The following is a 23415-nucleotide window of genomic DNA, read 5'->3' as shown; positions in this document are numbered from 1 at the left end:
GGTAAAAACTTTATTCGTGTCGGTTTCCTGTGTTAGCATGCTAACAGGCTAGCCGGTGTTTACAGTTAAACCGGCCGATACCGTTAATTAACGCCGCTACCGTTAATTAAAACCGGTTCATAACGTCTGACTGGATCAATCAGAAGCCGGTTAGAACCGGTTCAGACCGTGTTCAGACCCGTGTGTTCAGGATTAATGATCACACTCCAACAGGTTGTTCACCTGTACGCTACACCTGGTCACAGACACTTTACATGTGTCAGCGTCCTCAGGTTAAATAAAAATCAAATATAATATAAAAAGTGAAAGTTAAGAAGACTGAAATCACATTCAGATAAAAGCAGAAACAATAGAAACAACTGAGCGAGCAGTAATAACAACATTACAGGTCACAGGAAAGAAAATGAATCAATAAAAAATAAAAAAAACGAAGGAAAAAAATAAAATTAATAAACGACAAATATGATAAAATAAGCATAAAGGGACAAAACAAGTGGTCAGTCATGTATTAAAGTGCATATTCATATAAATGTTGGACTTTTTCAATATATCTGTATTTGACATAGTTTATATAATATTTCATTTAAATAGTCGTCAAATAAAAGTGAAACACATAAAGTATTTTGCTAAAAGTATTAAATTATTATTGGTCCAGATGAAAAGTAAATAAAAAGTGACAGAAAATAAAAGTCATGAGAGAAAAAGACGTTTTGAACCAAACATTTCTAAAATTAAATTTGGAATTTTAATTGCTTATTCTAATTATTTGATTGTGCTGTGATCAGTCCTCCTGTCCATTCTGTACAGGTGTCCACCTGTTGCCATGGAGCCGGAGCTGCTGATTGGCTGGCAGCAGGAGAAGGCGGAGCTTAAACAGGAGGTGGGTCGTCTGCAGGACGAGCTGGCAGAGAGTCGAGCAGAAAGAGAGGAGCTGGAGTCCAGGAGCAGAGCTCTGAATGACAGGGTGAGGAGGGGAAGGAGGAGGTCATGTGATCATCAGGGTGAATCAAAGCTTTAATCCTCCCTCTCTCTCCAGCTGTGCCAGTCAGTGTGTCCCTCGCTCGCCCTCTCTCTGCATGCAGAGGGTGAGCAGAGAGAGTGGAGGAGGAAGGTGAGGGAGGGGAGAGAGAGGGAGGCCAGACAGGCCCTGCTCATCCACCGGCTACAGAACAAGGTGAGAGTCCAGGACCGAGGGTCCCAGTGTAGTGCTGATGAAGTAATGTGCAGGTACTGCAGTAACTAGTGTTGTTTTTGACGGCCTGTTTTAATTTTAGTTTTAGTCTAGTCTTTGTGTCAAGCTGTCGTTTTAGTTTTTATTAGTTTTAGTCATGTTCATACTCTTTTTAGTCTAGTCAAGTTTTAGTCGACTAAAAGTCTGAGCATTTTAGTCAGAATCATCCATGACTATTTTAGTCTAGTTTTAGTCAATGAAAATTTTATTTTAGTCTCTTTCTAGTAATGCAATTCTGTTTAACCCACTATAGTATAAGTACCTAGTAGTCTGGACAAAACCAAAATTTTCTTTTAGCCAAACCCATTTCACAGTTCAAACAAGGTTATCTTATTATTATATTATTGTTACCTTATAGACTCAAGAATACATCCATTCCAGACACACAAGACGCTCTGATTTGATTTACAACATATTTATTTTACCAACCAAACATGTTTTTCTGTGATTTTGTGGCCGCATTTCTCCCCATCTTTTTCCACAACACATTCTGGGTTTTTTTCCACCTCTATGTAATGAAAGTGTGTCCAAATGTCATTTCGTCTTTTTCTTCCTAAGAAGAACCCCGACTGGCTGCCGGCCATCGGTCCTTTTCTCTGTCTTGTTATGTTTCTGAAATTGTCGTTCAACCGCAGCTGCAACTTCTAAATGCCGCCCGCGGTGGGGATTGAGGAAGTGACGTCACATGCGTCGGCGCAGTGCGACCTGATGAAGTGAGACACAGGAAACAGAAATACTGCAAAATAATAATAACTCGACTAAACGAGTCGAAATGACGTTATAAATATTTCGTTGTCTCGTTTTAGATACGAAAATGAAGAGACATTTTAGCAGAGTTTTTATTTTGTAAACCACATTTAGTCTCGTTTTTTATTCGTGAACAATATTGCATTATATATTTAACTAGAAAATTCCGGGAAATTTTGAGTGCCACGGGGGCTACTGTCGGGATGAGCACTATGATTTATTTCCAGTGTTTCAAAGTCACCCTGATCATATTCTGGTTTTGAGAAAATGTCTTGATATAAAAACTCTGATATAAAAACAATGTCTCATCCCTTCCATCATGTATTTGTGGGAAATATCTCATATTCTGTGTTTGTTTTTTTTTAATAAAACAAGAGGCAACATGTCTTCAAACTGGCATTTAAGGTTAAATCCTGAAAAACTAATTAAAACATTTGGTAGGTTAGAGGCAGAACTGAAGTGGTTTAAGAAGATGTAGCAAAAAGAGCAGAAAAAATATTGATATATGATTTTATAAGCATTTTCTTTGTGTGTCCTTTTTTTGACGCGAGGAACCCCAGAGGGTACAAAATGTGTTACCAAGTTGTATAATAGACCTGTAAGCAGTAACTGACATTTAGATTTTTAAAATATGTCAAAAAAGACACTTTCTTGAGGAAATCCATACCTTCAGCTGTAACACAGCCAAAATGATCAGCAAATCAAAAAGAGAAAAGTGAAGAAAATGTCCAAAATAAATGAGAGGGACCCTGAGGTTAATTAATCCATGAACGCTATTTAAATTACCACTATTATGTTTTTTTCTGTGCTAAATTTAACATACTGGGGAGAGAGCACGCGACTAGAAGTGACACGGGAGAGAGGGCTAGTAGCTTCTCCTCTCCTCTGTCTCACGCGGAGACCGTCCACAACTTCTTCGCACTTCTCATTTAACAAAACAAAAAAGAAAAGCAACAAAGGAAGCAGTAAAGTGGACTTACATATTTAAGACCTAACTAAATGTAATTTAGACCTAACATGCGGCTAATGTAAAGCTAGCGGAGCTTGGAGAGTTGGTTATCTGGTTGCTAGGCACGCACACACGCACACAGGTCAGGAGCTGCTGTTGCCTATGGCAATGTGAAAAATCTGCCCAGAATTTGGCTTCTACATGGCTTCAAAAATGCAATTATGCAGAAAACCGTTTGTTATGCTCTTCAAAACGTCTTTCAGAAAAGGAACGCGAAAACACCTGTGACAGACATTGAAGCCAGAAAAGTTTACTTACAGTCTCTATTATTCAGATAATCCCTTTAAAATGAGTGAGTAAGCTCAGTGGCGAAGACAGAGGAGTTCTTTGAAAGAAAAAAGCACGAATTACATTAGGTGGTCAATGAGAGTGAGACAGTATTGCTGCCCGACTGGCACCCGTTTAAAATTTTGTGCAGAACTTGACCTGTCAAAGTTGACATTTTATTGAATCCAACAAACTATTCTATCATTCAGAGAGAAGTATTTGCTCCTTTTACGGTTGGCCGTAGCTTCAGGTTAAAAATAAAAAAAAGGTTTTTTTTACTGCTCAGGCACTCTACGCTCAAACTGACGCTGCTCACTCTACTTTTGCAAAGAAAAAGTTAATCTTCCAACTCCTCCTTTGAGTGCTCATAGTTTGAAAAGTTTACATGTTATGTAAAAACAGTTGTTGTGTTTTGGAGAGAGCAGAAGTTTTCCTCTGTTTTATAGTTTGAATCACATTTCTACGTGCAGGTATGAGAGAGCTGGGTGACTCAGAAAAAAGGTGAAATGTTGTAGAAAAAAGGTGAAATTTTGTGGGTTTCTAAAGAAAATTCCAATGCATTCCTAATGCATTATTTATTCCCAGTATTTTGGGAATAACTTTGGGAAAAATTGGAATTTTAACACCAAAAGTCATAGCACCTCTTTCGGGATCAAGACGCACGTTTTGATGTATATATTACTGGGGTTTTCTCAAAGCTGCGGGACGAGTTACGCGCCGAAATTTGGCGGAAGAATAATAATAAGCCCGAAGGAATATTAATAGATGCCTCGGAGCTGAGCACCCGTGGCACTAATTATAGTTATCGTCACATGACCAGCATTTACGTTGCGTCTCGTCTCGTTTTCGTCATGTGATAAAGGTTCGTTGACGAAGATATTTAGTCATAATTTTCGTTGACGAAAGCAACACTAGCAGTAACCGGCCAGAGTATCAGCAGTAGTACTATCACAGTGTAGTACTGATGAAGTATTCTGCAGGTGGTGGAGTACAGAGGTCGATGTCAGCGTCTGGAGCTTCAGCTGCAGGAAGATCAGACACAGCTGCTGCACACTGAGGTCAGATACTGGTGTAATACTAATACTGCTACAGTACTACAGTACTAAAGTACTACAGAGCAGTGTTCCAGATGTTGAGTATTTGTGCTGTTGTGTTTGTGCAGCGGAGGATCAGAGATGAACACAGTGACTCTCTGGAGAGCGCCCTCATCAGACTGGAGGAGGAACAGCAGAGGTGTGTGTGTGTGTGTGTGTGTGTGTGTGTGTGTGTGTGTGTGTGTGTGTGTGTGTGTGTGTGTGTGTGTGTGTGTGTGTGTGTGTGGTGTGGCTGTGGTGTGTGTGTGTGTGTGTGTGTGTGTGTGTGTCAGACTCACCTGTGTGTGACTCTTCAGGTCAGTCAGTCTGGTCCAGACCAATGGTCTCCTGCGGGAGCAGCTCAGCCAATCAGAGCACACCAACCAGGTCCTGAGGGAGGACCTCCAGAAGCTGACAGCTGATTGGACGAGAGCAGTGGAGGAGGCAGAACAGAGAGAGTCTGATTGGCTGAGAGAGAAGGAGGTCTGCAGGTTTTACTCTGTTCACTGAAAGTTTTAGATTTGATTTTCAGACTGAGCCACCTTTAATTTGAAAATCTGACTGTGCGTGTGTGTGGTGTAGTGCCGGTCAGGTCATGTGGGTCAGCAGCAGGCTCGCTTGTTGTCAGTCTGGAGGTCTGTAGTTGCTCTGAGGCGACAGTGTCACACGGTTAAAACAGCTGCTGACAGGTACGTCTCTCACACTGACCACATGTTAACCAACCTGCTGTTAGTTTACCAACACATGTTTATACACCTGTGATGAATCTGCTGCTGGTTGATCACCTGTCTCTGTCTGCAGGGATCTGTGGCAGTTGAGGGCGGAGTTTTCTCGTCTCTCCTCCTCTCTCCTCTCCAGCTGTGACTCCGTTTCCTCCTCCCTGCGGCTCAGCGCTCCTCACATCAAACCTTCCTCCTCCTCTGTGCCTCCCCCTGTTCTCCTCTCTGACCTGCCTCCCCCCTCATCCTCTCCCCCTCCTCTGTCCTCCACTCTGGTCCTCCCTCCTGCAGACTCCTTGGCCTCTGACCCTCCTCTTGTCTCCTCCTCCACCCTGGGAACCTTCTCCTTGCGGGAGCTGGAGCACAAAGAGGAGGAGGAGCTCCTCCACGAGGCTGAAGTCTCTCAGCTGAAGGAGCGGTAAGTGACTTACACCTCCTCCACCTACGTTTCTGCTGAGGTTCAGACTTCAACCTCCCTCTCTCTCTCTCTGTCTCTCTCTCTCTCTGTCTCTCTCTCTCTCTCTGTCTCTCTCTCTTTCTGTCTCTCCCTCTCTCTGTCTCTCTCTCTCCCCCTCTCTCTCTCTCTCTCTGTCTCTCTCTCTTTCTGTCTCTCCCTCTCTCTGTCTCTCTCTCTCCCCCTCTCTCTCTCTCTCTGTCTCTCTCAGGATTGTGGAGCTCTCCCGCTCACTGCAGGCGGAGCAGAGTCAGAGGGAGGAGAGAGAGAGAGAGGTAGAGAGACACATAGAGACAGAGAGGAGGCTGCAGTCTGTCAGTCAGGCTGTGATCAGACTGGTGAGTCAGGGATGATCAATATGACAATATATATTTCCATACTGATCGATATCAGTAATAATCATTTATCACAATGAATGAATGAACAAACTCTGAATGTAAACTCCACAGAGGCTTTTAATTTGACGGAGGTTGTGTTGTGTCTCCAGTCCAGAGTCCTGAACAGCAGCAGCAGCAGCAGCAGGAGGACTGTGTCTCTGTGTGTCTCCTCAGACAGCGTCCTCAGTCTGGACCTGTCCTCCCTGCTGTCTGTCCTGTCTCAGACAGAGAGCACCCTGCAGTGGAGACATGAGGAACTGCAGGTCAGTAACAGAGCAGCTTCTACTGCAGGCCAGAGGTCACAGAGGTGTCTAAATCTGACGTGTGTGTGTGTGGGTGGGTGTGTGTGTGGGTGTGTGTGTGTGGGTGTGTGTGGGTGTGTGTGGGTGTGTGTGGGTGTGTGGGTGTGGGTGTGGGTGGGTGTGGGTGGGTGTGTGGGTGTGTTTCAGGGGGCAGAGCTATCTCTGCGGCGGCTCGGTGAGGAGAAAGCAGCTCTACAGCTGCGACTGAAACAGCTGGAGGATGACAAGGTGGGTGTGGGTGTGGGTGGGTGTGTGTGTGTGGGTGTGTGTGGGTGTGGGTGTGGGTGGGTGTGGGTGGGTGTGTGGGTGTGTTTCAGGGGGCAGAGCTATCTCTGCGGCGGCTCGGTGAGGAGAAAGCAGCTCTACAGCTGCGACTGAAACAGCTGGAGGATGACAACCAGCAGCTGCAGACACACACACAACACACTCAGCTGGAGCTCACACACACTCTGGACGTACTGAGCAGGTACACACACCTGAATACACACATCTGAATACACACCTGACAGTATAAGAGATCCTTGTGTTACACAGTTGATTCCTTCAGCTGCTGAAAGCAGCACCTGTCCAGTTTTAATCATGTGATGACGGTGATGTGTTTGTGTGGACAGGGAGCAGGAGGCGTCGTCTTCTCTGCGTCTGCAGCTGGAGGAGGTGAAGAGGAGGGAGGAGGAGGTGAAGAGAGAGAACGACAGACTGAGGAGAGAGAGAGACAGACAGGAGGAGAGGAACAGACAGCTGGAGACAGAGACACACAGACGGTACTCTACTCTGTTCTACTGAGTTCTACTCTACTGTGTTCTACTCTGAGTTCGACTCTGTTCCACTGAGTTCTACTGAGTTCTACCCTGTTCTACTGAGTTCTACTCTACTGTGTTCTACTCTGAGTTCGACTCTGTTCCACTGAGTTCTACTCTACTGTTTTCTACTCTGAGTTCGACTCTGTTCCACTGAGTTCTACTGTGTTCTACTCTACTGAGTTCTATTCTACTGAGTTCTATTCTGTTCCACTGAGTTCTACTGTTTTCTACTCTACTCTGTTCTACTGAGTTCTACTCTACTGTGTTCTACTCTGAGTTCAACTCTGTTCCACTGAGTTCTACTGAGTTCTACCCTGTTCTACTGAGTTCTACTCTACTGTGTTCTACTCTGAGTTCAACTCTGTTCCACTGAGTTCTACTGAGTTCTACTCTACTGTTTTCTACTCTGAGTTCGACTCTGTTCCACTGAGTTCTATTGAGTTCTACTCTACTGTTTTCTACTCTACTCTGTTCTACTGTGTTCTGCTCTAAGTTCTACTCTGTTCCACTGAGTACTACTGAGTTCTACTCTACTGCGTCTGCTCTACTGAGTTCTACTCTACTGTGTTCTACGCTGAGTTTGACTCTGTTCCACTGAGTTCTACTGTGTTCTACTCTACTGAGTTCTACTCTGTTCTGAGTTTTACTGAGTTCTAGTCTACTGAGTTTTACTCTGTTCCACTGAGTTCTACTGAGTTCTACTCTACTGTGTTCTACTCTGAGTTCGACTCTGTTCCACTGAGTTCTATTGAGTTCTACTCTACTGTTTTCTACTCTACTCTGTTCTCCTGTGTTCTGCTCTAAGTTCTACTCTGTTCCACTGAGTACTACTGAGTTCTACTCTACTGCGTCTACTCTACTGAGTTCTACTCTACTGTGTTCTACTCTGAGTTTGACTCTGTTCCACTGAGTTCTACTGTGTTCTACTCTACTGAGTTCTACTCTGTTCTGAGTTTTACTGAGTTCTAGTCTACTGAGTTTTACTCTGTTCCACTGAGTTCTACTGAGTTCTACTCTACTGTGTTCTGTGTTCTACTCTACTAAGTTCGACTCTGTTCCACTGAGTTCTACTGAGTTCTACTCTACTGTGTTCTACTCTACTGAGTTTTACTCTGAGTTCTACTCTGTTCCACTGAGTGCTACTTTGTTCTACTCTACTGTGTTCTACTCTGAGTTCTACTCTGTTCCACTGAGTTCTACTCTACTCTGTTCTACTCTACTGTGTTCTACTGTGTTCTACTCTACTAAGTTCTACTGAGTTCTACTCTACTGTGTTCTACTCTATTGTTTTCTACTGTACTGTGTTCTATTCTACTAAGTTTTACTGAGTTCTACTCTACTGTGTTCTACTCTAAGTTCTACTCTACTGAGTTCTACTCTGTTTTACTCTACTGTGTTCTACTCTACTGTGTTCTGCTGAGTTCTACTCTGTTCCACTGAGTCCTACTCTACTGTTTTCTACTCTACTCTGTTCTACTGTGTTCTACTCTACTGTGTTCTGCTGAGTTCTACTCTGTTCCACTGAGTTCTACTCTGTTTTCTACTCTGTTCCACTGAGTTCTACTGAGTTCTACTCTACTGTGTTCTACTCTGTTCTACTCTACTGTGTTCTACTCTGTTCTACTGTGTTCTACTCTACTGTGTTCTACTGAGTTATACTGTGTTCTACTGTGTTCTACTTTACTGAGTTCTACTCTGTTCCACTGAGTTTTACTCTACTGTGTTCTACTCTACTCTGTTCTACTGTGTTCTACTCTACTGTGTTCTGAGTTCTACTCTGTTCCACTGAGTTCTACTCTACTGTGTTCTACTCTATTGTCTTCTACTCTACTCTGTTGTACTCTACTGTGTCCTCCTGAGTTCTGTTTAACAGAAGAAGTCAGTCTCTGAGCTGCCTCAGTTTTCAAACCAAAGGTTTTTGATGTTAAACTCTGATTCACGTTAAGATGAACATGTTGTTGTTTTTCTGTCGGCTGATGTTCGTTAACCAGCCGTTAACTAAGATGAAATATTTAGAAAACACTGTGGTTAAAGTTAATCAGTTAATAGTGAACACAAACCTTTGCACAATGTAAAACAATATAAACAGGAATAATTAATGAAAAAGCAAGTAGAAGTTATAATGAAATTAGGCTCCAGAAAAGATAAATAAATAAAAACTGAAGGAAATATGAAGGATAAAATGACTGATCACTGAACAGATGTTGGAGCTGTGATGTTTGTGTTTCAGGGTGGAGACTGAGCTGCTGGAGAACGTCCAGCTGACGGAGAGAGAGACTCTTCACCTCCTGGAGATCAACTCTCTGAAGGTAAAAGACCAGGACAGAGTTACTGTTTGTCACTGCTCTGGCTTCTCATCACTCTGACCATCAGGAGTCTGTGTCTCTGTGTCTCTGTCCTCCTGTCCTGTCCTCCTGTAGGGGGCGCTGGAGAGAGAGCAGCTGGACAAACAGAGGGCAGAAGAAGAAGCAGCCGATGCCAGAGACACTCTGCAGCAGGTTCAGACTGTCTCCATCTAAACTTTAAAACACTGACACCTGAACAACATCACAGCTGTTAAACATCAACAGAACTGCATCACAGCAACATCTGGGGAGGCTGATCACATCTGTCTGTGAAGGTCAAAATCAACATGAGCCCATGACAATGAAAACAGGAACAGCTGGAGATGACAGAGAGTTTGTCTGCTGAGAGTTAAACCATAACCTCTGTGTTTTAATGCAGCTGTTCTCATTCAGACTTCCTGTTCTCACCCCCCCACCCCCCACCCCCACCCCCTCCAGTCCAGGGAGTGTGTGCTGCGTCTCTCCACCTCTGAGTGTGAGTTAAAGCGGGAGTTGGATGAGGGGCGGGACGCTCTGGACAAGATGGCCGCCCTGAATTCAGCTCTGGCGTCAGACAAGAGAGAGCTGAACAAACAGCTGCTGCAGGTACCGCTGCTCGCTTCACCCCTCTCTCTCTTTCTGACAGTGCCTGGCTCAACGGCTCCTGACCTGTGTTTATGTGTGTGTGTGCAGCTGGAGTGTGAGCTGTCAGACAGCCAATCACAGCTGCAGGCTGTGAGGTCAGAGGTCAACTCTCTGCAGAGAGAGGTCAAGACCCTCAACATGGACTGCAGCCAGCTCAGGTGAGTCTGGTCTCTCTGATTAGTTTGTACATGAACCTTAATCCTGACTGTAAAACATTCAATCCAGAATACAAACATTAGACTGTAAACATAACACTTTAATTCTCAAAATAAATCCTTTAATCCTAAATTGAAAATTTATAATCCTGAATTTAAACCTTTAATCCTGAGTTTAATCCTGTAATTCTGAGTTTAACCTCTAATCTTGAGTCTAAATGTTTAATCCTGAGTTTAATCCTTTAATCCTGAGTTTAACCTGTAATCTTTGGTTTAAACCTTTAATCCTGACTTTAACTTTATTATTTGACGGTATTGTGTCTCGTGTGTCGTGTTCAGAGCTCAGAGGGAGGTTGAGGCCGACGTCGTCCATCAGCTGAGAGAAAAAGAGGTGGAGCTGGAGAGAAAGATGGAGGAGAAGGAGAGAGAGCTGGTCTTCCTGATGGAGGAGAGAGAGGGGGAAGGACGGCAGCGGGAGGAGGTAGAGAGGAGGAGGAGTGAATTGTTGATCATGTGACACACCTGTAATACCTGTAGACTTGTCTGATACAGTGTGCGGTCCTCAGCTCTCCTCCCAGCATGCCTCAGTGTGCGGGGAGCTGAAGGAGGCGCAGGAGCAGCTGCGGCAGGCAGTGGAGGAGGCAAGGAGGAGAGACAGACAGCAGGAGGAACAGCAGAGAGACAGCAGGAGGTTGCAGGAGGAGAAGGACAGTCTACAGAGACACAGGGAGCAGCTGGAGGAGGAGCTGCAGGAACTCAGGTATTGAATACACCTGAGCAGGTGACACAGTAGAACTGTGTGACTGACTGACTGACTGACTTATTATTCCACATTATATTATAGTAAAATATTATTATTGTTACTTTCCTGAATCATCAAAAGTTTTTCACCATATAAACAAAACCAAATGAGCCAAATGTGATATCTGTGGTCACATGACCTCATGACTGTGGACATGTTCCCTCAGTGATTTAAAGGAAACTTTATTTATACAGGACATTTCAAACAGTGAAACAGTCAGCAACAAGATCAGAATAAAACTGGACTGAACTCTCTGTCTGTCTCTCTCTGTCTCTGTCTCTCTCTCTCTCTCTCTCTGTCTCTGTCTCTCTCTCTGTCTCTCTCTCTCTCTGTCTCTGTCTCTCTCTCTCTGTCTCTCTGTCTCTCTCTCTGTCTCTGTCTCTCTCTCTGTCTCTCTTCTCCCTCTGTCTCCCTCTCTGTCTCTCTGTCTCTCTCTCTGTCTCTCTCTCCCTCTGTCTCCCCCTTCTCTCTCTCTCTGTCTCTCTGTCTCTCTCTCTGTCTCTCTCTCTCCCTCTGTCTGCCCCTTCTCTCTCTCTCTGTCTCTCTCTCTGTCTCTCTCTCTCCCTCTGTCTGCCCCTTCTCTCTCTCTCTGTCTCTCTCTCTGTCTCTCTCCCTCTCCACAGATCTGTGTCAGTGTCTCTCCACCAGCAGCTCAGTCAGCAGCAGGAGCAGCTGTCACAGGTGGAGGTGGACAGATGTCAGCTGAACACACACATCCACACTGTGCAGCAGGCAAAACACACCTTACAAGGTGTGTGTGTGTGTGTGTGTGTGTGTGTGTGTGCGTGCGTGCGAGTGAGTGTGAGAGAGAGATGTTTGTTTATAACTGTTGATGTTTCTGTGAAGGAGAGATCGAGTGTCTGAGAGGAGAGCTGGAGCAAACGACGGCCAGGAGAGAGAGGAACGAGGAGGAGAGGGAGGCGCTGAAAGACGTGATGGAGAGGCTGAGAGAAGAGGTGGAGGAGCTAAGGAGGAGGAGGGAAGAGGAGGAAGAGGAGAGCGGGAAGGAGAAAGAGGCCTGGCAGCGAGAGAGGGAGGCCCTGAGCGAGGAGCTGGGGACAATGGATGGAGAGGTGGAGGCGCTGAGGAGACGCATAGAGGGACTGACGGAGGAAAGGGAGGAGAGACAGAGGGAGGTGGAGAGACTGAGGGATGAGGTAACGGAGAGGGAGGTGAAAATCAGCCACATGATGGAGAGAGCACAGCAAGCAGAAGGAGAGAGGGAGAAACTGGAGGAGGAGGTGAAGAAGACAAAGGTCAGGTTGAGAGATGAGGAGGTGAAGAGGGAGGAGAGGAAGGAGGAGGAGATGCAGAGGAACAGAGAGATCGATGCGCTCTGTGACCGGCTAGAGAGATTAGAGAGAGAGAAGGAGGAAAAGGAGGAGGAGGTGGCGAGATGGAGGACCAGAGTGGAGGAGATGGAGGAGGAGATGAGAAATGAGAGACTACAGGATGAAGGAGAGGAGGAGAAGAGGAGGAGGAGGGAGGAGGAAGTGGAGCGACTGAGGGGTGAAGCGAGGGCAGCAGAGGAGGAGGTGGAGAGATTGAGGGGTAGGGTGGAGGAGGTGGAGTGGGAGAGAGAGGAGCAGAAGAGAAAGGAGGAGAGACTGCAGGAGGAGAAGGAGGAGGTTGTGGGGGGACTGATGGAGAAGCTGAAGGAGAATTTGGGGGAGGTGGAGCTGCTGAGGGTGAGGCTGAACGTGGCCAAGGAGGAGTGTGAGGAGGTTAAGGAGGAGGTGGAGCGGAGGGAGCGCAGCCTGGAGCATCAGATGAGCGCTGTGAGGGAGAGGGAGGAGGAGGTGGAGCAGCTGAAGGAGCAGCTGAGGCTGGTGGAGGAGCGAGAGGAAGAGGGAGCGAGGGAGCAGCAGGAGGTGACAGAGAGACTGAAGCAGATGGAGGCGAGGGAGGAGCAGCTGGAGATGCTGCTGAGAGAAACCCGGGATCTCCTGGAGAGAGAGAGGAGGGAGGCAGGAGAAAAAGATGACAGGATCTCCTTCCAGGTCAAGGAGCTGCAGGAGGCTCAGTCAGAGAGTGAGGGAGCAAGGAGGAGAGCCAGACGGAGGGAGGAGGCCAGCATCAGGCTGGAGGGGGAGGTGAAGGAGTGGCAAGAGAAGGCAGAGCGGAGCACGAGGGAGGCAGCAAAGGTTAGCCACCTCCTGAAGGAACGAGAGGAGGAGGTGCAGCAGCTCAGAGCCACGCTGGAGGAGAGGGAAGAGGAGGAGGGGAGAGAGAGGGAGGCACTGAGGAGAACGGAGGAGGAGAGGAGGAGGAGGCTGGACAAGAAGCTAAAGGAGGTGGAGGAAGAGAAGAGGAGACTGGAGGAGAAAGTGAGGGAGGTGGAGGAGGAGCAGGAGGAGGAGAGGGAGGCGCTGAGGAGAGCAAGGGAGGAGAGCAGGACGCTGGAGGACAGATGGGAGGAAACGAAAAACGAAGTGAAGGAGCAAAGAGAGGAGCTGAGGAGGACAGAGGAGGAGAAGAGGAGGCTGGAGAACAGATTGATGGTGATGCAGGAGGGGAGAGAGGGAGAGGAGGAGGAGCTGAGGAGGGCGAGGGAGGAGAAGAGGAGGCTGGAGGATAAGCTGATAGAGAGGGAGAAAGAAATGGAGGGACAAAGGGAGAGTCTGAGGAGTAAAGAGGAGGAAAAGAGGAAGCTTGAGGATGAACTGAGGAAGGCCAAAGAGGAACGAGGGAGACTGGTAGAGAGAGATCAGCTCCTCCTGGTGGAGGAGAAAGGGAGGTGCAGGGTGAGAGAGCTGGAGGAGGAGATGACAGGACTGTCAGTGGAGCTGAGGAGGAGGGAGGGGGAGGTGACAGCTCTTAGAGAGGAGGTGCAGAGGGTGAGGGCACAGGATGAGCTGAGGAGGAGAGAGGAGGTGTCTTCACTTAGAGAGGAGGTAACAAGGGAACAAAGGGAGAAAGAGGAGGCACAGGAGAACCTGAGCAGGAGGAGAGAGGAGATGACTGCTCTCAGAGAGGAGGTGCAGAGGGAGTGGAGGCAGAGGGAGGAGGTGCAGGAGGATCTGAGGAGGAGCAGAGAGGAGGTGTGTGTACTAAGAGAGGAGGTAACAAGGGAACAAAGGGTGAAGGAGGAGGTGCAGGAGAACCTGAGGAGGACTGAGAAGGAGGTGACAGCTCTCACCGAGGCAGTGAAAAGGGAACAGGAGGAGAAGAAGGAGGCACAGGAGGAGATGACAGCCCTCAAGGAAGAGGTCCAGAAGGAGCAAAGGAGGAGGGAGGAGACCCATGAGAAGTTGAGGCAGAGGGAGGAAGTACAGGACGAGCTGAGGAGGAGCGAGAGGAAGCTGTCTGCTCTTAGAGAGGAGGTACAAGAGGAAAAACGGGAGAAGAAGGAGGCGCAGCAAGAGCTTATGAAGAGGAGAGAAGAGGTGACTGCTCTCAGAGAAGAGGTGCAGAGGGAGTGGAGGCAGAGGGAGGACGTGCAGGAGGAGCTGAGGAGGACCAGGGGTGAGCTGATGGTCATCACAGAGGAGGTGCACAAGGAGCAGAGGGAGAAGGAGCAGACACAGGAGAAGTTACTGAAGGCGGAGAAGGAGGCGACAGCGCTCGGACAGGAGGCGCAGCAGGAGCGGAGGAGGAGGGAGGAGGTGCAGGAAGAGCTGAGAGGAGTGCAGCAGAGTGTGGAGGTGATGTCAGTGAACCTGAGCTCCCTGCAGACTCAGGTAAGTCTCACCTGAACAAACTGACCAGAAGTTTGTGGACACGACTCACCTGGTTCTGTGTTTCAGGTGTCCGGTCTGAGTCAGAGCAGGGAGCGAGCCAGGCAGGAGGTGAAGCTGAAGGAGGAGGAGATGCAGCAGATGAAGGAGGGTCTGAGGGCCGCGCTGGAGGAGATGACCAACCTGAAACTCCTCCTGCAGGTACAGCACTTCCTGCTCCTGACCCAGGACAACCACAATACAGATGCTAATCAGCTGTTTCCTGTCTTAATGCTAAGCTAAGCTAACTGTTACCTCTGTTCCCAATCTTGATGCTCAGCTAAGCTAACTGTTTTCCTCTGTTCCCAATCTTGATGCTAAGCTAAGCTAACTGTTTCCCACTGTTTATAGTCTTTACGCTAAGCTAGCTGTTACCCCTTTTTGCAGTTTTATGCTAAGCTAAGCTAACCACGCCCTGACTAGTGAATACATTCATTCATCTTTCCCACATCCTGCCAGGAGAGCCATGCTGAGGGGGAGCGTCTGAGGAGCGCTCTGAAGGAGAAGAAGGAAGAGGCGGAGAGGATCAGAGAGGAGAACCTAAGGAGTGTCAGGGAGGGGGTGCAGAGACAGAGAGGGGAGATGGAGAATGAAAGAGCAGAGGTGGAGGAGCTGAGAGCCAGAGCCAAGGCCCTGGAGAGGAGGAGGAGGGAGATGATGGAGGAGCTGGAGGAGGCGCGACAGGCGAAGGAGAGGGCGGAGGAGGAGAGGAGCGAGGCCGAGGAGCGATGGAGGAGCAGAGTCAAAGAGATGGAGCAGGAGCAGGAGCTGAAGCTGAAAGATCTGCTGGGAGAAATCCAGGCACTAAAGGAGAGACAGGAGGAGGCTGAGAAGGAGTGGAGGTCCAGGGAGGAGGAGAGAGGGAGGGAGGTGGAGGAGAGCCGGGCTGAGCTGTGCCGGGTCAGAGCTACGGCGGCCATGTTGGAGGAGCAGAAAACACAGATCTCCCCCCTGGCTGCTGAGAGAGCAAGAGAGAGGGAGAAGGAGGAGGAGGAGAGAGAGGAGGTGGGCGGACAGAGGAGCAAGAGGAATGACCAAGAGACAGAGGACAGGAAGAAAGGAAGAGGACAGGTGAGTTTTAACTGAAGAGTGAAGAAACATACAAAAACACCTGATATTTCTAAACAGTTTATGTTTCATCATTTCAGGAGGAGGAGGAGGAGGAGCACATCTCCTCTCTGCTGCAGGAGAAAGAGGAGATCAGGAGGCTGCTGAGGCAAAGAGAAGCTGAGGTTCAAAAAGACTAAGTCCTGGTCTGTTGCTGTGAATAAACAGGTTTTATTTAATGCTGTTTACTGTAACATCATGATGTTGTCGTCCAGGTTTACACTCTGACTCAGAGGAGCCAGGATCTGGAGAGGGACAGGGATCGAGTCCGATTGGCTCTGGAGCGAACTGAGGCAGCTATGATTGGTTACAGGGAGAGAGCCCACCAACAGGAGCAGAGCTCGGGGGCGGGACCTAACCCAGACCAGGCCAGTGTCTCTGATTGGTCGATACGACAGGGATATCCTGAGCACCTGACTGCGGTGGAGCTAAGTGTGTGTGTGTGTGTGTCAGCAGGCTGTCGGGGACAGACTGGTGGTCCTGCAGCATCTGGTGGCTGAACTGGAGCTGGAACAGAAACGACTGAACAAGAAAAACTCTCACCTGGAAAATCAGAAGGACAAACTGAAGAGAAACAGAGACACACTGAGAGACACACTGAGACAGGTACACAGACTGAGAGACAGGTACACAGACTGAGAGACACACTGAGACAGGTACACAGACTGAGAGACAGGTACACACACTGATTTTGTATCATTGTGTTTCAGGTAGAGGAGGAGCGTTCAAGGCTCAGACAGCAGCTGATTGACATGAGATCTCAGGTGAGACACACACACAGGCACATCTGTGTGTGTGTGTGTGTGTGTGTGTGTGTGTGTGTGTGTGTGTGTGTGTGTGTGTGTGTGTCTGTGTCAACCCTTTGTGTTTGTTCAGCAGACTGCAGACACCACAGAAGAAGAGCGCCTGAGGAGCCGAGTGAGGGAGCTGGAGGACCAGGTGAGAGCAGCATAGAAGAAGAGTTTCAGGTGTTCTGAGTTGTCAGGTGGATGCTGATGACATCAGTGTCTTCTCCCCTCAGGTGAGTCAGCTCCGTCTCTCATTGGCTGTGGATCAGCAGCAGAGGGCGGAGTTTATCCAACAGTCCTCCAGAAACAGCCAGTGGCTGCTCTCTCTGAGACACGACCTCAGCGATTCGCTGGCCACCGTCACACGCCGTCCAATCCCGTCTGTCCTGGAGTCTGAGACGCAGCGATTGGACCGCAGCCTGAGGGAGGAGGAGCTTAGAATGTCCCTCAGCCAATCATAATGCCTGAAAATAAAAAAGACTTAAAACCTCAACAGGCTTTAAGAAAAATCTCCTGTTCTGTTGCTATGGAAACGGCTTGATTATTCAGAGCCACATTTTACTGAGTTTTTTAAAGAGCTGTCTTCTGATTGGCTGATTGCAGCAGTCGAGTCCCAGTGAAGACTCCCTGTGGAGTTTAAAGCTGTTTGACCACATTTAACCGTTACTGATCAGTTATTTATTCTGTTGTATTTGTTTTCAGTTTTCATCTGTCACTTTGACCCCTGAGCCATGACATTACATTTCATGATCCTTCAGTCTGAGCTGAGACTGTCTTGTGAAGGTCAGAGGTCAGCTGTGTGTTTGTATAAAGTTAAATAAAGTTTTTATATCGTGGATGGTCTTTCATTAGATTTTTGTTCTGGCTGTAATTACTTGTGCCGCCTGAGGGGGGCGCTGACAGATCTTTGTTCGTGTTTCAACTTCCTCAACGACCCCTGGAACTTTCTCAGATTCCTTGAACCTCCACAAGAACCATCAAAACCTTTCAAGGTAGATGTGAACTACACACGTGAATCTGACAAGAAACGTCCAATCACAGAGATTAAAAATTTGTCACATGATCCGCTAACAGCGACAAGCTGAGAAAACTGAAAATAAGACCTGCAGCTAAAATTCTGGACCGGTTCTGACAGAGATCTGACTGGCCTCTTCTCCATGGCAACAGTGCCTGAGGCTCATGGGTACTGTAGTAGTCAGACCTGTCAGAACATAAACATTATCCAGGAGAGTTCAGAGTCTGAGACATGTCCCCAAGTCTGGACCGACCCGGACCGGGAGCTTCATGTAGACCAGAAACCTCAAACTGAATCACAGACTTTTCTGTTTTTCCGTTGGAGTAAATTTTGAAGAGGTCATGGTCGCTGACTCGTCCTGTGATGTAAGTTAAGTTTCTGGAAATGTGTGAATCTGCTCAGTTCCTTCGGCTCTACTGTGACTCTGCACATTAAACCTCAGAGACTCACCTGTGCGCTGTGACAACAAACATCACACAAATGTTTACGCACACAGTTTGTTGTTTCACATGTAGTTTTCCTCTGGGCACTGAGCGGCCCGTTAGCTGCTTCTGCTGAGTGTGAACCTTTCACACCTGCTCACCTACTCACCCGCTCACCCGTGTCACCTGTGTCACATGAGCCTGTGGCAGCAATCAGAGGTGTTAACAGGCTTCAGTATAAACAACATGATGCAACCAGGTCATTAGAGACAGATCACTCTGTTTTTCTCTCTGTCGTGATCTTCAACACATGATGTCACCTTAAAGGTTCAGTTCACCAGAATCACAGAACATATTCTTAAACTATTCCGACGATTGTTTTGATTTAACTTTCCAGTTCCAGTCATTCTCAAAAACAAATAACATCCACGGCTTCAGGTTTCATCCTGTTGTTGGCCCCTGGCTGATTTTACATCGTCCAAGTGACAGAAACATCTCTGTCCTACAGTGCGACACATCACACGATCAGAACTACAGCAGCTGCATGTCCAGCCTGGAACATGTTAATGTCATAACACATGAAACTGAAACACTGACTGAATCTCAGAAAGTGTCTCTCCTGCTTGAGAAGTTTTCATTGTCCTTGAATCAAGGGCAACACCGATCAACATGACACGCTGACTGGGAAGCAAAGAACTCTGGGAACGCTTGGTCACATGGGCCCAGAGAGTCGCCATGTTGCAGATCGCCTGCTCCCGGGTCGGAGCACATATCAGCCAATCATCCACCTATGGAAGAATCCGCACTCCCCTGGTCTGCAGCGGAGAAAGCGCTGCTGCAATGCATATAGTGAAGATCTGGATCCAAGCCAGAGCCCTCAGGGTCGTTGACAAGTCATTGAGACGCCGTTAAACCTTTGGGGCTGACGCCTGAACTGGATGCTGTACCCCTTGGAAAGGGTTGACAACAGGGTCCAGCCCAGGGTCTGAAAACAAGGCCTCCCAGCAGCTGAGATGTTGCAGAAAGACACTGCTCATGTCTGGACTTTGGAAGTTAGGCCTGACCCCCATGACCTTTGGGTGGCCTGGGAGGTCGGTGGCTGGAAGCCCTGTGTTTGGGTGTCTGACAGGCAGGCTGCAGAGGGGCCCGCTGGGGGTGCCCCTGTTGAAAAGATGAGTGTCCAGCTCTTGAGGGACTAGGAGTGATGGCTGAAGGGCGAGGAATGCTGGTGTGTACAGGCTTAGGCAAAGGTGTCCGACACAATCAGCAAACTGTTGTCTGACCTCATTTACTCGTGTGCTGTGTTGATCCAAAGCCTGTTGGGCTGCAGGCCCAAACATCAGCCTGGAATAGGCAGTGTGCGAAGTGTCTTCCTGCACCCCTCTGATAATGGGGACAGGGCGAGCCACACTTGGCGCCAAGCCGAGGTCAAAGCGGACATCAGCTCTCTGGCAATGAAGGCAAATACCTGGAGTGAAGCATCACTCAACTCTGCGTTGAGGCATCAACTCCAGACAGAACCAGGTCCCGTCATATGTCCCATCTGAGCTGGTAGCTCTAGGTAAGGAGGACGTCAGTGATCCTACACCGCGGGCGTGGGAAACGGGCATCTGGTCTCGCTATCGGAGAAGTGATGGAAGCATCTGGTCTAGGCCACACTGGGCAGCATCCTTCATAGCAGCCAGGGTCAGTCACTGGGTAGGTGGAGAAACGCTTTGGGGTCAGGCCAGCACCTCTGCACTGTTTCATGTATTATATAATATTATAATATAAGTGGATTTACTAACCAAAGATGTGGACGTGGTCTCAGACAGGGTGGGGTGGTGGGGTGATTCATGAGAGGATCAAACTTTGGGCGAATGAAGAGTTTGATTCACAGAGTGAAGGAGGAGGGAGAGGAGATAAAGGAGCAGTCAGACAGAGCTGTGGTCACTCGGCTCCTCTCATGATGGAAGAGGCTGAGCTCTGCTTCCCACAGCTCCTCAACACCTCCTGCAGGAGGCCGCAGCCTCCTCACTCTGAGGCTCTGCTCGTTTACATCCTGCTGTTCTTCATCTCTGTGCTCACTGCCGCTCTCAACCTGCTGCTCATCATCTCCATCTCCCACTTCAGGTAAGTGCACACCTGAGTGCAGATCCACTGTTGTCCTGAGATTCACAGGAAGAAAAAGAAGAGCTGATGAAACCATGTTTAAATCCACAGCTTGTGTTGTTGAGTTTCTGTAGAAAATAATCTCCACTCATCAGAGTTTTACAGGTTCACAGGTTGATATGAAACCACAGGAAACACTGGATTATTGTTGATGTCAAAATAAAATGTCAGTGGTCTGAAGTTTTCAATCATTTAACATTTAACTTGTGAACTGTCTCCCTGTTTTTCCAGCTTCTGTCCTGTAACTTCAGGGTCCCTCACAGCGTGGGAACTTTGACTTTCAGAGTTTTCTACTTTGCATCTGTGTTTTCTTTTGTGTAACCTGGTGACTTTTATTTTAACGCTAACTACAAATGTGTCCACAGGTTCACTGACTCTGATGTAAAACCACAGGGTTGAAGTAGATTTGACTCAGTCTGATGAACCTGCTGCTGCCTGTAGCTGTGGTCTTTTACTCTGATGAACTGTGGTTTGAATGATTCTTGGCTGCTGTTTCTTCATCACCTTGTTGGTGTCCTGTGGTTTCAGGCAGCTCCACTCCCCCACCAACCTCATCCTTCTCTCTCTGGCGGTCTCGGACTTCTTCGTGGGCCTCCTGGTGATCCCGGTTGAGATCCTCATGACGGGGACCTGCTGGGTCCTGGGAGATCTCATGTGTGCGCTGTACTTCCTCCTGCCTTACACCCTGATCTCCGCCTCTGTAGGGAGCATGGTCCTCATATCAATCGACCGCTACGTGGCGATCTGTGACCCCCTGCGTTACCCCACCAGGGTCACTGTGAGGGTGGTGACGGCCGCTGTATGTCTGTGTTGGCTCTGCTCTGTTGTCTACAGCGTTGCCATCATGTATGATCACCTGAAACAACCGGGCAGGTATAATCCCTGCCATGGAGAGTGTGTGGTTAACGTGGCGGGAGACGTGGACCTCGCTGTCGCCTTCGTTATCCCCATCGCTATCATCACAGGTCTGTATGTGAGAGTGTTTGCAGTGGCGGTGTCTCAGGCTCGTGCCATGCGCTCTCACACTGCCGCCGTCACAGTCGGGTACTCGATGACTCTGACGGCGAGGAGGTCTGAGCTGAAGGCGGCCCGGACTCTGGGGGTTCTGGTCGCTGTGTTTCTGATCTGTTACTCTCCGTACTACTGTCTGTCTATGTCGGGTGGAAACATCCTGGTGGGTTCCTCCACTGAGGTGTTCATGAGCTGCCTGATGTACTTTAACTCCTGTCTGAACCCGCTCCTCTACGCCCTGTTCTACCCCTGGTTCAGAAAAGCTGTGAGACTCATTGTCACTCTTCAGATCCTGCAGCCTGGATCCTGTGAGGCCAGCGTCCTGTAGAGACTCTGATGAACATGAGACCTTCTCTTTGTTCTTTAAATCAACCCGACGCAACATGACGTGTTCACATGCAGGTGAAAGGCTCTGAACTGTTGAGTGTTCATGTGTGAACAGTCACAGTTTGCTGCAGTGAAATCGGGTGTTGAAGAGTTCGTAGCTTTATTACTGGCCACATGATGGCGCTGTAGGGGGTTGAGATATTGATTGATGCACTTTACAATAAACAGTCAATAAATAGCCAGTAATTCAGTCTGAATCAGCTGCACATGTGAAAATATGAAGTGTGTGTCTGGAGGAAGATTCATGACAGAAAAAATCCACAGAAGAAGAAAAAATGTGTTAATGTTTAAAGATCTGGACTCGTCATGTCTGATGTTACCTGAGGTCACCAGGTGTTTTCAACATCACAGCCTCTGACAGTGTTTGAAGTCTGTTTCACAACCTGCTCTCTGTATGAACTGAACTCGGATCAGAGTGTAAATAACTTCAGTGCTCAGACTGTGACACGATCAACTGCGTCTCCGAGAAATGTTTCTGTTCAGCAGTTTATGTGTCACATGTAGAAATACAGAGTCCAACATGTGAGAGCAGAGATCTGATTAAACAGTCAAATAAAACACACCCAATAAATAAACCTAAAAACTATAGGACTCTACAGTATATTCACTGTATGTATAATATGGATCTGTATGTAAATCTATATACATATAAATTAGTGCTGAACAATTAATTGAAATATTATTGAAATCACAATATGGCCATGTGCAATATTCAAATCACAGGAGCTGCAGTTTTTTTTGTTAAAGGTAAAATGTGTCACAACATAAATGAAGCATTGTGTTTCTGCAGAGACGCCGGGACCACAGATCATATTCTCCACATGTAAAGGAACACCCAGCAAAAATCATACCATCAACATTTTTATATATTTTCAGTGAAAATGAAAAATGACCATTCACACTGAAATCATGACTCATGTCACAGTATCTGCCAAAATAATCACAATATGATTTTTTTGCATATCATTTAGCCCCAGTACAAAAGTAGCTGATCATTACTAGTTGATCATTATAGTGACCTGATGTTTGCAGTACAGCAGATAACTGTGATAATCTTTCAAATGTGGACACAAGCACCATATGTTTATTCCTCTGGGGCCATTAATTTTAAAAATCCCTTTAGCCACTTTCAATTTCAAGATAGCCGCAGTTTCCAGCACAGACTTTTTACCATCAGGCAGATTTAAATGATTCTGAAATTGAATCCTGTTTTTGGTTCTGAAGATGTTTCACAATTGTTAAACTACTTCAGGCATTTATTTGTCATTTCTAATATGTGAAAAATTAATAAAAAACAATGTAATTGCAAAACATTTACTATGAATGACCCAAAAGTTCAGTAAAAGTCGACAGTCTACTTGTTTCATTCAACCCTTAACTCTCTGGGCTCTATGCTCTATTTGTGTCCAGTTCACTTTCTTTTTTTTAACCATTTTAGCTGTGTTAATGCATATGGAATGAAATTTAACATCAGCATGTTTTTTGATTCTTCATTGTCAGTGTTGTCAGACAACATTTAAATATTTCTAGTATTTATGTTGTTGATTAAAGCTAACATAGAAATAGCCACACAATGCTGTACGTGTTTCTATTGTGAAGATTGATACCAGATGTGTTCTATAAAAACCATCAACAAAGTTAAAGCAAGAGATTCACAAATAACTTTATTGGACATTATAAACTACATTAATTTAAACAATTTACAACACTGGAAACATGTATAAAAGAATCTAATAAATGGATTAATTAAATACTGTAGTGTACAATTTACAATCAACTAACTATTTAAAATCAAAAAATAGTTGTGGATGAAGTTAAAGCTGAATTTCACTGTCATATGTAAGTTTGCTTAATAAAAAGAAGTAGTTGAATCAACAGTGCAACAGAATCTTTAGTGACAAGTATTTAAGGTA

At 46.9% G+C, this 23415-nt stretch overlaps 2 protein-coding genes and 1 long non-coding RNA gene across 3 annotated transcripts; all 3 read left to right on the top strand.

The window, feature by feature from the left end:
- Positions 1–823: 823 nt before the first annotated feature.
- LOC111230428 (trichohyalin-like) lies at positions 824–17004 on the top strand. The gene is made up of 31 exons (XM_022757169.1): positions 824–964; positions 1037–1174; positions 4235–4312; positions 4417–4487; positions 4645–4810; positions 4910–5016; positions 5129–5464; positions 5712–5842; positions 6052–6140; positions 6497–6645; positions 6791–6899; positions 8853–8857; positions 9210–9288; positions 9400–9477; positions 9763–9909; positions 9997–10106; positions 10443–10584; positions 10670–10834; positions 11886–12161; positions 12219–12377; positions 12519–12758; positions 12858–13406; positions 13992–14585; positions 14652–14783; positions 15081–15587; positions 15785–15853; positions 15944–16102; positions 16185–16334; positions 16439–16492; positions 16608–16667; positions 16750–17004. The coding sequence occupies exons 1-31, from the start codon at positions 824–826 to the stop codon at positions 16975–16977; spliced, it is 5418 nt and encodes a 1805-aa protein (XP_022612890.1). The 3' UTR covers positions 16978–17004.
- On the top strand, positions 10833–11810 carry LOC111230436. Its single transcript, XR_002665439.1, has 3 exons — positions 10833–10863; positions 11529–11656; positions 11752–11810. It is a non-coding gene; the product is annotated as an uncharacterized LOC111230436 (long non-coding RNA).
- A 2897-nt stretch (positions 17005–19901) lies between the features above and the next one.
- Positions 19902–21456, top strand: LOC111230434 (trace amine-associated receptor 13c-like). The gene is made up of 2 exons (XM_022757175.1): positions 19902–20065; positions 20633–21456. The coding sequence occupies exons 1-2, from the start codon at positions 19902–19904 to the stop codon at positions 21441–21443; spliced, it is 975 nt and encodes a 324-aa protein (XP_022612896.1). The 3' UTR covers positions 21444–21456.
- The last annotated feature ends 1959 nt before the right edge of the window (positions 21457–23415 follow it).

This window comes from Seriola dumerili, unplaced genomic scaffold (assembly GCF_002260705.1).
Source record: "Seriola dumerili isolate Sdu_G_001 unplaced genomic scaffold, Sdu_1.0 BDQW01000266.1, whole genome shotgun sequence".
NCBI lineage: Eukaryota > Metazoa > Chordata > Actinopteri > Carangiformes > Carangidae > Seriola > Seriola dumerili.
The sequence above is the reverse complement of the archived record's forward strand: the minus strand, read 5'-3'. Positions and strand labels throughout refer to the sequence as shown.

Excerpts from the sequence above, each read along its gene's own strand:
- LOC111230428 (XM_022757169.1), top strand. The coding sequence starts at position 824 with ATGGAGCCGGAGCTGCTGATTGGCTGGCAGCAGGAGAAGGCGGAGCTT. Across the intron at positions 14,784-15,080 it reads ACCTGAAACTCCTCCTGCAG|GAGAGCCATGCTGAGGGGGA; the intron begins GTACAGCACTTC and ends ACATCCTGCCAG. Across the intron at positions 16,335-16,438 it reads TGAGAGACACACTGAGACAG|GTAGAGGAGGAGCGTTCAAG; the intron begins GTACACAGACTG and ends ATTGTGTTTCAG.
- LOC111230434 (XM_022757175.1), top strand. The coding sequence starts at position 19,902 with ATGGAAGAGGCTGAGCTCTGCTTCCCACAGCTCCTCAACACCTCCTGC. Across the intron at positions 20,066-20,632 it reads ATCTCCATCTCCCACTTCAG|GCAGCTCCACTCCCCCACCA; the intron begins GTAAGTGCACAC and ends CTGTGGTTTCAG.